General features: G+C 44.8%; 1 protein-coding gene across 1 annotated transcript in view; it reads right to left on the bottom strand.

Moving 5' to 3' along the window:
* Window positions 1–2275: 2275 nt before the first annotated feature.
* pcdh7b (protocadherin 7b) overlaps window positions 2276–13746 on the bottom strand; it is a 101313-nt gene continuing 89842 nt past the window's right edge. The window contains exon 3 of the mRNA XM_070930215.1: window positions 2276–2748. Coding sequence (XP_070786316.1) covers window positions 2276–2748 — 473 coding nt within the window. The remainder of the gene's footprint in view (window positions 2749–13746) is intronic.

Here is a 13746-nt window from a genome sequence, read left to right as displayed (position 1 = left end):
AGTTCCCATTAAACGTGCAGTAAAAAGTAAATATTTATGTATACAGTTGATAAGTATAGGAGCACTTTCTTTCGAACAACGAGTAGTACTTACAGACTATAGATTGCCGGAATGCAGAAAAAGCAGCTCCGGTCAAACCAAAGGGGTTTTGCTAACATACAAAAAAGTTCCATTGCATCTGATATTCTTTTGCTTTATTACAGTCATGAGATTTTGCACCTCTGTAGCTGCGAAAAAGAAACATCACTGTAGACAGGGAGGCACAACATCTCAACATTGTCATGTGTCTGTGTGTAAGTGGTCATTAAGCGCCAGCTCTGAGGATGGTAATTAATGGATGTTTTATTGAGACATCACATTCTTATCGTTCAGTCTCAATCCTTCATTAAAAAATCCTTCATGTAATGTGTACTTAAAGCAAAGTTCTCCCAAAAAGCTATTTTTGTGTGTAATGGAGGGGGAATGCTTCATCCTGCTTGCAAAGCTTTGGTTTCACTTTGACACCATTTTTCTCTGCGTGTAATCCAAAAACTTCCTGGTATCTGTGCGTCTTACAGACGTTGCTTTTTGATTGATCTCCATTGAGCTGATTCTTACATTCGTGCTCAAAGATGCCATCGCCATGTACTATGGAAAGCAACATCTACTAGTGCTGAAAAGAAAAAAAAAGGACTCTGGGACAGCCATAGTGTGGCTTAATGTCACCTTGAAGGCTTGAGAAGAAGTGAAAAAGAAGTTGATGCTTGTTGGTCACGTGTACATTATGATATTTATTGCTCAGTCTATCACACACACAAAAAGGAATAACAGTAAAAAGCTGTCCTTGCAGCTGTTTTAGGACAAGCTTGGCCATGTTTACGCCCTCCTAAGCCTATTATCGGTGTACATCTACAGTATACACTAAATATAGCCAAAACACACACACTATATACTGCATATCTGGCCCATACACACATACAATTTCAATTGCACCTCCATAAATCTAATCTCAGCATGCCACACACTGTGCTTACCCAGGATTTTCAGTCAGTACAGCAGCGCCACTGGCATCAGTTAAATGAATCTGCTTTTCTGCTTCTGTGTATGTGTGTGTGTCTGATTGACGAAAACAGGGCAAGTATTACAACTTGATAGAAACAGTAGCATCCCACTGAGGTGATCCGAATATGCACAGACATGTACGCGCATGCTTCTCCAGCCGATGCGGTGATAGGTCATGGCTCTAAGATTTTGCATCTCGTCAGAGGGTTTGGTCTCACCAGTCAAAGACAAAGAACGAGAGACTGAGGAAAGGTAGCAAGACAAAAGGGAATGAGAGCAGTAAGCGTTGTTGCTGTGGTCCAATGTTTATGTACAATGAGTGACTTTTTCCACCTGTGAAGAGCATACGAACTGGTAAGTTAGTCAGTCATCATATGTTCATCATTGTGTACCAGTGGGGTTGTAGTCTGAAGCAAAGGTGTTGTTGCAGCAAATTCCATTGCCTCCGATTTCTGTCCAAGAATCTCCAGGACTGAGACCAGTGTTGTTGTCTGGGCTGAGTATTTAAAGCTTAGTCTTTCCTGTCCTTAATAGATTCGAATACAGTCAAGTTTTGGTCTGCTATTGAGCAACTTTTATCACAAACAGTCAAGATGACAGCTCAGTAGGATAGAGACCATTATGTCCAAATATATTGTTGCAGCCACTGAACGCCATGGCCACGGAGTTGCACTGTTCGGAGAAAAAAAAAAAAAAAAGGCATAACCAGACACACTGCGAAGTCAAAATAGTCCACATGTACAGCTTTGTTTCTAGAAAAAACATAAACCGAAAAAGAATTGGTCTCTTTTTGTACAGTGTCATCTTCAGGGAATGGGGCCTTCATGGGGGACAGGGGGTAATGCATGCATGTACTGTATATGTAAAATGAGTTGATTATTGTACAGATTGACTGTCAGGCAGCAGATCATGTCCCAAGAGCCCGACTCGCCAGTAGAACAGCCTCATCCCAAGTCCCAATAATTCCCTCAACAGTTCTTCCTCCTCCTCCTTTCTTCCAGGTCATGGCCGGAATTAGCACTTTAAAAATGGTACTATGTTTATATATCCACTTAGATTTTTCATTAAGGAGCTGTCGTATAAGTCTTTGGGGAAAATTTAGTCCTACCTTGCGTGGAACAAGGGTGGCTAAAGAACTTCTAGAGCTGTAACGGTGGTGGGTAAGCAACTATGCTTAGTTTTGTATTTTAATGCCATATGTTGTGGCACAGCAGGTGTGTCTAACCCTCCCTGCTCACAGGTACACCTCCCGTCGTGTCAGAGTACCACAGGACGTGGGCTTGTACTCCCCAGTTGGTGCCAGAGGGATCTCCTCCGTGGGGTGGCCCAGCGCCTCCTCCCCACTTCCTGGCGAGCCGTAGGAAGGCGAGCCAAAGGCCTCATAGGAGGAGGAGGAGGAAGCCATCTTCTTGTTGAGCAGGTTGCGATTGCGGTCGCCCATCATGTGAGCCGCGGTGGGGTCTCCATTGGCCATGGCGGCCATGGCGAGGGTCTCTTGGCTGCCGGGCTGCTCTGCGCTGCTGCTGCCGCTGCCGTTGCCGCTCATGAAAGTGGAAAGCTTTGGTTGTTGGGGGGTGGTGGTTGACTTGGATGGCCGTCGCTCAGGCGACGTGCGCACAGGCATCCAGCAGGAGTCCGAGTGGCCGTACTCGTCGCATTCCCGGGTGCACTTGCCAGTCATGGCTACGTCAGGCAAGGGCCGGGCGTCTAGAGGAAGCAGAAGGAGAAGAACAAAAGTCAGTGATACTGTTTGTTTCACTTAAGTGGGATATTTAATGATAAACTAACACTTTTGACTAAATACATTTCCTAGCACTGTGTGTTTGGTGTGGTATGTGTCACATGATTTGGCTGTTATGATTTCCCTCATTAGATGCGTGAATTTGTGTTTTCTCCCTAATGAGGTCATCAACGCATCTGAATGTTAATGGAGAAGGTGAAAAACAATCAAAACTGGTCACGATGGTTACCAGGCACCTGTTGTCACATCTAATGTAGGTTCTGAATTTTATCACCAGTGAACAGTATTAAGCTTGTACGGATAAAATTGCATGTTTTCATGCAGAACCCATACCACATGACAGAAACGGTAACAGAAAACAACAATGAAAAGAAGACTCCACTGGCTACGACAACAGCCTCAAACTAAAAAACAGTGGCGTGAATCAGAGTTGAAATAACGTCATGCTTCAAAACGTGTTTGTGCTGAGAGAACGGACGGGAGGGGGCAGCGATGGAGAGAGTAAGGAGGAGGTCAGTTTGTGTTTTTCAGTTTGCCCTGATCTAAAATTTAAGATGCACAATTAGGCCTGCTTCAGTGTGTGTGTGTGTGTGTGTGTGTGTCTGTAATGTGTGTGGGTGAGTATGTTTGTGAGATGGGAGCACCAACAACACCCTATTTTCTTATCTGGTGATTGACAGATGGCAATCACATTCTGATCTAAGTAGCTTAATAGCTTTGTGTGGCTAAAGCGCCCTGATATCCTCTTAAATCCACTAATAGGGATCTTAACCAATTACCTAGCTGGGAGCTGGCCTCAGATTAATGTACTGTATTATTGTGGAAAGCAAATTATGTGCTTACAATGCTACACAAGGACAACAGGTTTGACAGATACCCCACTGTCAATGGCTACTGTCAGACAGTGCAAGAGTTTATTCCAGTGCAATATGTGAAAGATAATTATCCCAAAATACAGCAAACCAAAGCCGAGTAGCTGGCTCAGTATAAGACAAGAACTGTAAGGAGTGAAGGAAGGAGTCTACTCCAAAGCCCTGACCGAATGCTTGGACGTTGCACAGTGCCCGAGTTAATTAGAGTGCCGATGTTATAGAGATGCTATGTTAGATGCAATTTACCCATGACCTGATGCGAAGTATGGAAAACCAAAATCAAGCAAAAGCGAGGGTGAGTGCAAACCAAGCCAAGCATGCCTTTGCCCATAGTAAAAAAGAAAAAACAAAAGAGTTTGGACCATCGCTTACTTTTAATGCTCTTTTTCTCCTGTAAAAGAAAAAAATAGAACAGAAATCACTCTTTATGTTTTGCACTTATGCAATAATATATATTTATATTTATATACTGTATGACAACCGTTGAGTAGCATTGAAACTGTAACTAAAAGACACCAAAACAGAGTTATGCAGAGCAGACACATGACTGAGGACACAATGCAGCCGGGACGAGGACAGCAAAGAAAGAGGAGACAGAAAAAACAGAATGAGAGTCCACTGTAGTCCTACTGATTAGAGTTTTTAATCAACACACGAATCCCTTGTTTCACTATGAATGCCTTTCAGCAGAACATTCGATATTACTTCAAGAGTGCCATTCCTGTGCTGCCAGAAATCCTTTTTTTTTACTAAATACCTATTAAAATCCATTTCCATGTCACAAATTACCTTTTGCAAGGTAATGATTGCCAGTCAATATATATAGCCAATGCCTCAGGGAGCAACTGCCACTTGATAGAAAAATCAAATAACTGTTTTTTGTCATTAGTGAGCCCAAACAACTGAGCAGTTCTGTTTTAATGAAATGTAAATAGCTAAATAAATGAGAAGAAATGCTAGGAAATAAAGCAAAATAGAGAGATGCGATGGCAATCACAAACAGTTAACATGCCAGCTTATGCGGTGGAAATGATAACAGTGGCTGTGGGTCATGGCATGGGAGAAGAGACGCCTCTCCCTCCTTTCCATCTGTCTCGGCTCGACAAACACAGCCATCAAAGAGACAAGCGGATACCAGGTACTGATTGTCTCGCTCATTTACACCTATTGAGCCGTCAGGCTGCCCACAATGCACAGCGGCTCTCGCGAGGGCATCCGCCGCCCTCCTCCTGGATGCTCATCCAATTGCCTCCTCGGCCCAGTCACATTTGAGACAAACTAGTGAAAAAAAGTCAGCGGGGAGGCCCTCTCGCTTCCTCCGGCTCTCGTGGGTGAGCAGCCAACCTGCCCTGCACGGTGAGCTGCTGCTGAGGTAGTTAGCCGGCGCTCTGTGTGTTGTGTGCGCTGAAAGGAGGCTGATTATTTCCTAGCCATGGTCCATTGACTCTGCAGGCTTGCTAAAAATGAAGACATTTCCCGCTGAGCTAATGAATTGAGCTGCTATATCAAAGCAGAAACGCTCTTGTTTTTTTTTCTCTTCCCTTCTTCAAAACTGTCATCCCCTCCCCGGAGGTTGGGCCATCAATATGAGTACTTTAAAACCACTTAAATCCATCTGTCCCGTAGCTCTGGACAAATAAGGACGCTAGAGTCGGATTCAGCCGGGACTTTTTACCTGATGGTTTAGAGGTAGGTAATCCTAAATACATTTTAATGTCCACTTAACATCTATCAGATTATTATTATTATTATTATAATTATTGTTATTGTATATAGTCTAGCAAGAATAGAAAGAAACACCACTCTTTCCATTATCTTGTAAACCCTTGCTGGGTTATTTGATTCAAACTTTGCTATGAATTTAAGTCGGCAGAATAAAAGCAAACGCATTACAATATGGCTGAAAAATAATCAATTGTAATTGTACTCTATGGAGAAGACACGCAACATTGCTTCCAAACATATCCATAGGCCTTTTCAAGACCCAATTCAGAAATCAGGACGTAGAAAATGTCTTCAAAAAAAAGCCCTTAGAGCACATGCAGCACTGTAGCAGGCTTTTGTTACATATTCACAAACATCCCGCGAGCCCACACTATCAACCACAACATAACACAATACAAGTGGGTCACTCTGCCGTGTTAAAAAGCCTTGCTGCAACACTGAGAGCCGAACAAGGAGGCCCTCCATCCCAGGTTACGTTCCCCGGGGCTCAGGCCTTGTTATTTGGGGATCCAGAGCCAGAAAACAGTGGCACGGTCTGGGTGCCACAGGCAGCTATCTTCCGTCGCTGGGAGAGAGGAGAGCTTTCAGCCAAGCGGGGGGGCTGGTCTACTCATAATGGCCCACAACGCAAGCCATTAGCCCTCTTTTACATTTGCTCAATAGAGAGACTTCCAGAAGAGAAGGAGAGGTGGATCAGGGAGTGATTGGCAGATGAGTTAGAGGGGCGATGGGCAAAACGGAAGAGCAGCAGCCTTTCCCTGAGATGTAATTCCATACGGACAAAAGTCGTGTGATGATTACCCAGTGAGACGCCACTCTAGAGCACTGCTCCGAGATTTTTGTGCCTCATGCTGTGTCTATAGTGGAGACTTTATTCATTTGTGCAAGAAAGCAGGCTAAAAGTGGGCCAGTGGCTGCACTGGTTGAGCTGTGGCTTTTCTTAGCTGGCTTTAGTCAGCCACCCTATCAGCTGACTAGCTTACACTGTGGGATATTTCAAAGAACCTCCACTGCTGGGGTACAGTAGCAATTTGACGCGGTGTCTTTAGCCCTCGCTAAGACGTTGCAGTGGTAGGGGGAAAAAAAACGGAGGGTTAGACTGTCATCGCTTCTGGGCATATGCGCGCTAATGTCTGTTGCGTGGGCATTTCTGGGCAATTACAGTTTAGTGTGTTTGTTTGTGTCATAGTACTGTACACTGTGTTTTCACTGTAGCAATGTCAGCAAAGTCCACTTGCCAGTCCGCAATCATCTACGTCACCAGCGCTTTCACTTTTGAGCTGTGCCGTCCCCCGCACTTCTTCCTCTCCGTCCTCTCTCTATATATATTCCGTTATGAACCACCGCTACACAGACTGAAGCTCCGTGACCTTTTGCCCTCTTTTCTTTCCGTCCGGCAGATTCAACCCAAACAGCTGAGACATTGGCAGGAAGGGGTGGAGGGAGAGATGGAAAAAAAAAAGACTGAGAAGGAAGAGGACAAAACAGGGGGGGGGGATGTCTGCATGCATTTTTTGTGTATGTGTGTCCACGCTGTGTCTTTGACAGACATTGCAGTTGGCTGGACAGCAGATAGGGGTCAGAGCAGGAAGGGAGGAGGAGGGCATGCGGGAGAGGACGAAGACAGGGATGATGAAGAGAGGGAGAGATAGATAGAAAGAGAATAAAGGAGAGAGAGAGAGAGAAGGAAGGAGAGTGTATGTGCTGAGTATAGCAGGGTCAGGGCCTGGGAGAAGGGAAACAGCAGATTGAGTGGAGAAGACAGCATGGCTGCCTCTGGGCCGTCACAGGCCAAACACACTGCCAAAGAGAGCAGTGGAGAGGAGAGCAGAGTCGGGGAGACAGGAGGAGAGGAGAAAGAATTGAGGACATTAGGAAAGACAGGAGGAGAAGGGAGGATAGGGAGAAAAGACAGAAGAGGATCACAGGAGGAGAAGGAGTGATGATGAGGGGGACTTTGACAACAGAAGATGTGCTGTAAATAAATCCTGGTAACATGTGCTCCCACACATGCACACATTAACTTATCATTCCAATTGATTTAGCCTGTTTAAGGCTCCAAATTATCTCTTACAATGACGTCCTGTGTGCAAGTAGAGGCCAGCCGCCCGCTCACCTCTCCACTAACTCAATCTAAGACACTTCCATCACATTCACCACATTAAGAAAGCTTAAAATAAACACTTTAACTCTAATGTCATCTGAGTTACCCGTCCACATCTTCTCAATCAAGACGGGGAAAAAGAAGATTTTCAGGGCTTGGCCGAAAAAGGCACGAGAGGGCGCCTGTGTGAGAACAGTGAGTCTATCTTTGGAAATGGGCTTGTGATTGCCTTGCACCCCTCATCAAAGGCCTCCCTGTACGGGCAGATCTATTTCGCACGGCAGAGCAATCAGCGTGAAGATGACAGTGTACATTGCTGGGTGTCATACAGATTACTCTGAGCGGCTGAGGGAGGGAAAAATGAAATATTTATCCTGAAAAACCAGCTGTTGGAAATAATCACAGGCCTTCATGACAAAATGAGAGAGGAGAAAGAAGGGAGACAAATGCAAAACGATACAAGGAGACGGCAACAAAACGAGACAAGAGATAGGAATGAAACTCAAACCAAAAACAATACCAAAGAGAGCTGGCGTTCTCTCCGCACTTGCTCTGCAGCCGTCTTTCTTGTTTCTCCCTTTCTGCTCATTCTCGCCTCTAATAGGGTCCCACTTAATTAGGTGAAACTTGCCGACTAATTATGGTGTAAGAGCGAGTCTCCCCGTCTTTGGCTGTCTCGCTTTGCAGGGCCCCTGTGGCATCGCCTCGCAGCTGAGAGGTCCTCAGTATCAAAGACAGACAGGCAGACAGACACTCGCTGAATAAGACACACACACACAGCTAAAGGTGGCTGTGGGGAACGAAAGGAAGGAAATGGATAGAAAGAGGGAGAAAAAGAAGAAAGAGGGAGAACGGCCTGAGAGAAAAAAATAAGGTGAGGGAGGAAGTGTTCCTGGGAGAAAGGAGCGGCAAGAAAAAGAATAGGTGCTGAATTATTAACGCTGTGACGGCGAGTTCAGACAGAACAATATCCACAGGAAAAAAGTGATATTTGTCTTTCTCTTGCTGAGATGTTTGCCAGACAATTAAGGAGGGATGGAAGGGAGAGAGATACGCAGTGGCGCAGGGGAAAGGGAGAACAAACGGGAGTCCTGGGGAGCGATGACCTTTTGAAAAACGCAAGTCATGGCGTGCACCGCGAGCGGTGGCATTAATTGATGACATTAACGTCAGCGGTGGAAGTTTTTTCAGAGGATCAGTGAGTTAAATCCAAACCTCAAACATGTAACCCGTTTGTCCAGTTAAGGTACTGTAAGCGGGAGGCCGATTTGATTTTCCGTTAAGAAATGACTCTTTATCCTTACTGCTTTTATACAAATCACAGCCAGCTCATGAGCCTACATGACCCACATTTGCCCTCCTCCAACATTATTTCCCCCTTTTCAACACCAGCATCTTTCCACGTAATCTTTTCGCTTTGGCGGTGCTGCATAGGCCGGCTGGAGGAATACTGTTGAAAGTGGCAGCAGGTCATCTATTCTCTGCCTCCCGAGCTTCTTGAAGTGTTTACTGCCTGGCAAGGGAGGTGCAGGAGGGGCGCAAAGAGAGAAAAAAACGGAAAGGAGAGGTTATACAGAGCTAGAGACACAGAGATACAGAGCCCTGATGGAGCTTTGTAATAACCTGTCACCTCCTTTTGCCTCACTTTTGCGAGACCTTTGTGTGGAACAAAGACTCAACATAAAAAATACACAAGGCCATCAAGTACTTATGGGAGATATTTGCAAAGGCTATATGTAGGTGGATGATGACATCATTTTTCCTTTTTTAGCTGCTGCTGCCTGTAATGCTAACTAGCATTACAACAACACTGCAGGAAGGCATTGTGGGTATAATATGGCTGCTTTTCTCTTCCAGCAGGGTCAATACTCTTTCTAGAATAATGAATGTACTGCGGCCTGCTCCTGAGGTAATTAATTGAGGAGAGATTAACTAGCATAATTTCATTCTGGTGACGATCTCTCAGCCAATTATCAAATGCGGCATGCACTCTCCCTCCCCTCTGCACACATCCTCTCTCTCTGGGTCTCTGCCTCTCTCTGCCCGTTCGAACAGTCAGCACTCGTGCCCATAAGCAAAGTGTCCCGGCATGTCGTGCTCCCTCATTCATCTTGCATGCATGTGCCTGCAAAGCCCCTCGTACAGCAGGTGGTCGTCATGTTCACCGGAGGCACTCTCTCTCTCTCTCTCACTCTCTCACTCTCTCTCTCTCAGGTATGCACATGTAAATGCAGACACCACAGACCCACAGTGTCCTCAGAGCACTTCTGACCCCCGACCTCATCTATAAGTGGAACAACAGCAGGATGATGTGGAGAGGAGAGAAACGGAGTGACTCATCCACTCTGCTAATAAGAATGATGGTGCTGGCTTCCTGCCACACACGCAAGACTGCTGAAACAACGGCTAACTCAAAAATACCTCCTAAATATGTTCTGAAATCCACAAAAAAAGGGATTTTCGCATCAGATTTTCTTTGAAGCTTAACACTTACATACTAGCTACAACAACTCACATCTTTATGTAATTCATTTATGCCTAAAAAAACACCCAATTACAGAATAGAATAAAGCACTGTGTCTTTTTTCTTCAGCATGGCACTCTTAGCTTACACAGAACACTCTGGAAGACCTGTAAGGATTAGCATTAGCCGCTCTGCTATGGTGCACACATGCAACACTGCTAGCCACCGATAAAACAATATGGCAGTCTCAGTTCATTTTCACACCGCGCACCGACACTGTGCGGTTGTAGCAAACCTTACATTAACCATGCAGCGTGTGTGTGTGTGTGTGTGTGTGTGTGTCTCGATGCTCAGCATTCCCAGCCACAGACAAGAAGAGAAGCAGACAACATTATTTGATAAGACAAACACAGAATACGGATGAAGGGGTGGTGGGTGTGTAGAAAATGGTAGGGCTTACTGAGCTACTGTGAGCGTGTGAGCGAGGGGTTAAATCAGTAAAAGAAATGTGTGTGTTTTTTTTATTGTTTATTACTCCTCTAAATTCTCTGTCTCTCACACACACATACATGACCCCCCCCCCCCCCCCCCCCCCCCTCTCCAGTCTTTAGAAAAAGAAGTGTCATTGCTTCTTCTCCACTGTTACTCTTATCGCACACTCCCAGGCACACTCACACAATAGCCAGTTAAATGGTTATTTGTCAAAATACAATTTCGATTAAATCCTCGCTAAAATTAAAAAAGAGAAATAAAGGAAGACAGAAAGAATCTGTGATTTGTGCTTTTTACAGATCGTACTAATAAGAGGAAACATCTAACTCGTGTTTAGGCATACTGTAGGTCCACATGGGGAAAGAGGTAAGAATTGTCTGAGACGCAGAGTTTCGGAGATGACTTGGGGTAGTTTAAAAAATATGATAGCAACAGGGGCTTTGGTGAGCTTTTTCATCAGATGCTATTAAAATGAATGGTGACTGAATAGAAGTTCAAGTCCAGCACATGTTCAGCCTAAAGCAGCATATGAAGCTTTAACTAGAAGTATTATACCACTTGGCAAAGACACTCTCTCTCATACACACACTAGCAGCACATTTGCATCAGAATTTCATTATGTGTCTTAAATTTAGTATGACCTACATATCACAAAAAATGTTGTATTCATGCATTGCATAATTTCTATTTCAAAATAAAAAAGAGCACCAAACCAAGTCCTTATTTTTGCATTTGCAATAAAAGAAAACATAACAAAATAAAAAGAAATAATCCAGCAGTCTGTCCTCTCAATACAAAATGCTCTCACAGCACCTGATGTCTAAAACAAAAGGTTCCACTTGTGATAAGTAGCTAGTAAGCAGTGGCGGGCTAGCTAGTTAGCTTGTGAGTCAGCCAAATAACACCCACTATCTACCATGCTTGTCATCCTGAGAGTAGCAATTAGCTCTCAGCTGCTAGCGCATTCTGGTCCAGAGCGAGCCAGACCTGGTGAGTCGAGACCTTAATGGAAAGCTAGTGGTGGAAATGTGGTGGGGGTAATTATGCTGACCTCATGGGACATGCTTTCAGTTTTTTCGGCATGTAGGCTCATAAACAGGCACTGCGAGCTCCACTCCAGGGCAGGAAAGGCAAATTATCCGGGGGCCTGTGTTTTCCAGAGGGATTAGTTTTCTGTGTTTCAGCAGGTTCACAAAACATGATGGACTCTCGTGTTCTGCCTCGAAACTCTGGGTGAAACTGAGCTGATCAAGTCCTGTTGATTTAGGCGGAGAAATGCTTTCTGTTTACTTAGCCAATTCCTTTTCATGCAATTTAACTTTTGTGGGAGTTGTCACTATTATGCTTTACAATACAGGACCAAAAGATGTAACAGTAATCTGGTTGGACTATGGATTTAAGATGGACAAGCTGCCTGTCACCCTTTACTTGGGTCTTTCGTTTATAGTCTTGGTCATCTTTCCTATCATGTCATGATGACTTTTCTCACAAGGTTAATTATAAAGATATAGGGGATGTGACAACACTCCTTGACACGGCTTTACATTGCAGTAACCAGGGTAAACAAAGAAGCGATCAGACAGGTTTTGGAGAATTTTCCCTTACGAACAAACAGAACACCTGGTGGGAAGGTTAAAAACAAACTGCATCAAATGGCTCTGCAGAGTGCATCCCCTTGATGAAAGTGCTAAAAGGATGTGCCAGTCAGTAAATAGGTTCTCCAGCACCTCTTTAATGTAATCTTGAGTCTGGCCAGGGTGTCTCTGCTGTATAAAACCCCCCACAGAGCCTTCAGAAATGGAAGCATAGGCTCCTGTGACAGCATGAATGCCTCATCCTACACAGCAGACATCTGGCGAAGGAATCTTGGTCACCTCAATTTGCATACTAGTCATATGTACAAAAACATGTCCAGATATACTGCGAGGTTACAGAATTTCATCATATGTTGGGCTTGTTCCCGCTAGAAAGAGGCTTGGGAGCTCGGTGAGACTCGTGATCTTTGATTTCTTGAGTGCCTTAAACACTATCCAGCCACTCTTGCTCAGGGAGAAGCTCAGAGCGATACAGCCTGATAACGCCAAGGTGTCCTGGATTATAGACTATCTCACAGATAGGCCACAGTTTGTTCCCTCCCGGAGCAGTATATTGGATTTGCCGCTGCAGAGAGAGGCACTGTGCTGTCACCTTTCTTATTCGCTCTCTATCTTTGACTTGAGACTCAACTGTGGGTCACGCCACCTCCAGATTTCCTCTGATGATTCCTCCATTATGGGATGCATCCGTGGGAGAGAGGAGGAGGTGAATATGAGTCTGGTGGGGAGATCTGCTGCGTGGTGCAAGGAGGACCATCTTCAGCTGAACATTTGTAAAATGAAAAGGCTTACAAAGAGGATTTCTGATGGATAAGATCTTGTGACACCTGTCGTCCTAGAGTTTTCACTCATCTCTGTTTGTACATTGTTTTTCTTTATAACCTTATTCATACTTTTCATGTCTCCATCAGTGTTTTGAAGTTGACAGCATTAATATATTTTCTATGTTACCCTTGTGTGTTTGTATGCATACAAGGACATTCAAGCTGTGTGTGCACTACCCACGTCCGCTCCCCATCTCTAAGAGGTTTCGCATGTTGGGTGAAATTATGCAGAGTGAAAAAGCAAAAAGCCCATCTGAACATTCTCACTATCTTTTCCTCCTCGCCCTGCTCCACCAGCTAAGGGGGTGTCAGCGACAGTGGCACACCACATCTTAAACATTCATCAGTGCATGATTCTGTTTCCAGCAACAAATGCCACAGGGAGACAACAAGTCTCTTTTCAGTCATCACTCAAAAGTCTCTTCCCGTCCTTGAAGCTCCAAAATCTAGATTTGAATACAAGTGGAGACCGGAAAGCAAGGTCCAAGTTAGCATTCACACGTATCACACGGATGAACACAAAAGGGAGACGATTAGAAGTGAAAAAGGCCCTGGATTGGAGTCACTAACCATGCCCCTCTTTCAACCCACAACGTACACACTTCTTAACAGGCCGGTTTAGCAATATAGGAGTACAGCACCATGGCTGGAGCCATGCACAGTGTATTATTTAAAGCACCAGGGGCCCAATTTGTCACTCTGGCGGGCTCATCACAGGCGAACATCCTTTATGAAATGCACTTTTCACGCTGCCTGTCGGAGGGATCAAAGCAGCAACAGCCTTGCCCGTTTCTCCCTCTTCAGTTTCCCTGCTCCGATTCCCCCTAACAAAATGAGTCAATTTAAACCAAATGGATCCCCTATCAAAATAACGAGAGTGACTGAGGG

Source organism: Enoplosus armatus, chromosome 23 (assembly GCF_043641665.1).
Source record: "Enoplosus armatus isolate fEnoArm2 chromosome 23, fEnoArm2.hap1, whole genome shotgun sequence".
NCBI lineage: Eukaryota > Metazoa > Chordata > Actinopteri > Centrarchiformes > Enoplosidae > Enoplosus > Enoplosus armatus.
Note: the sequence above shows the minus strand (reverse complement) of the source record. Positions and strands in the feature narration are given on the sequence as shown.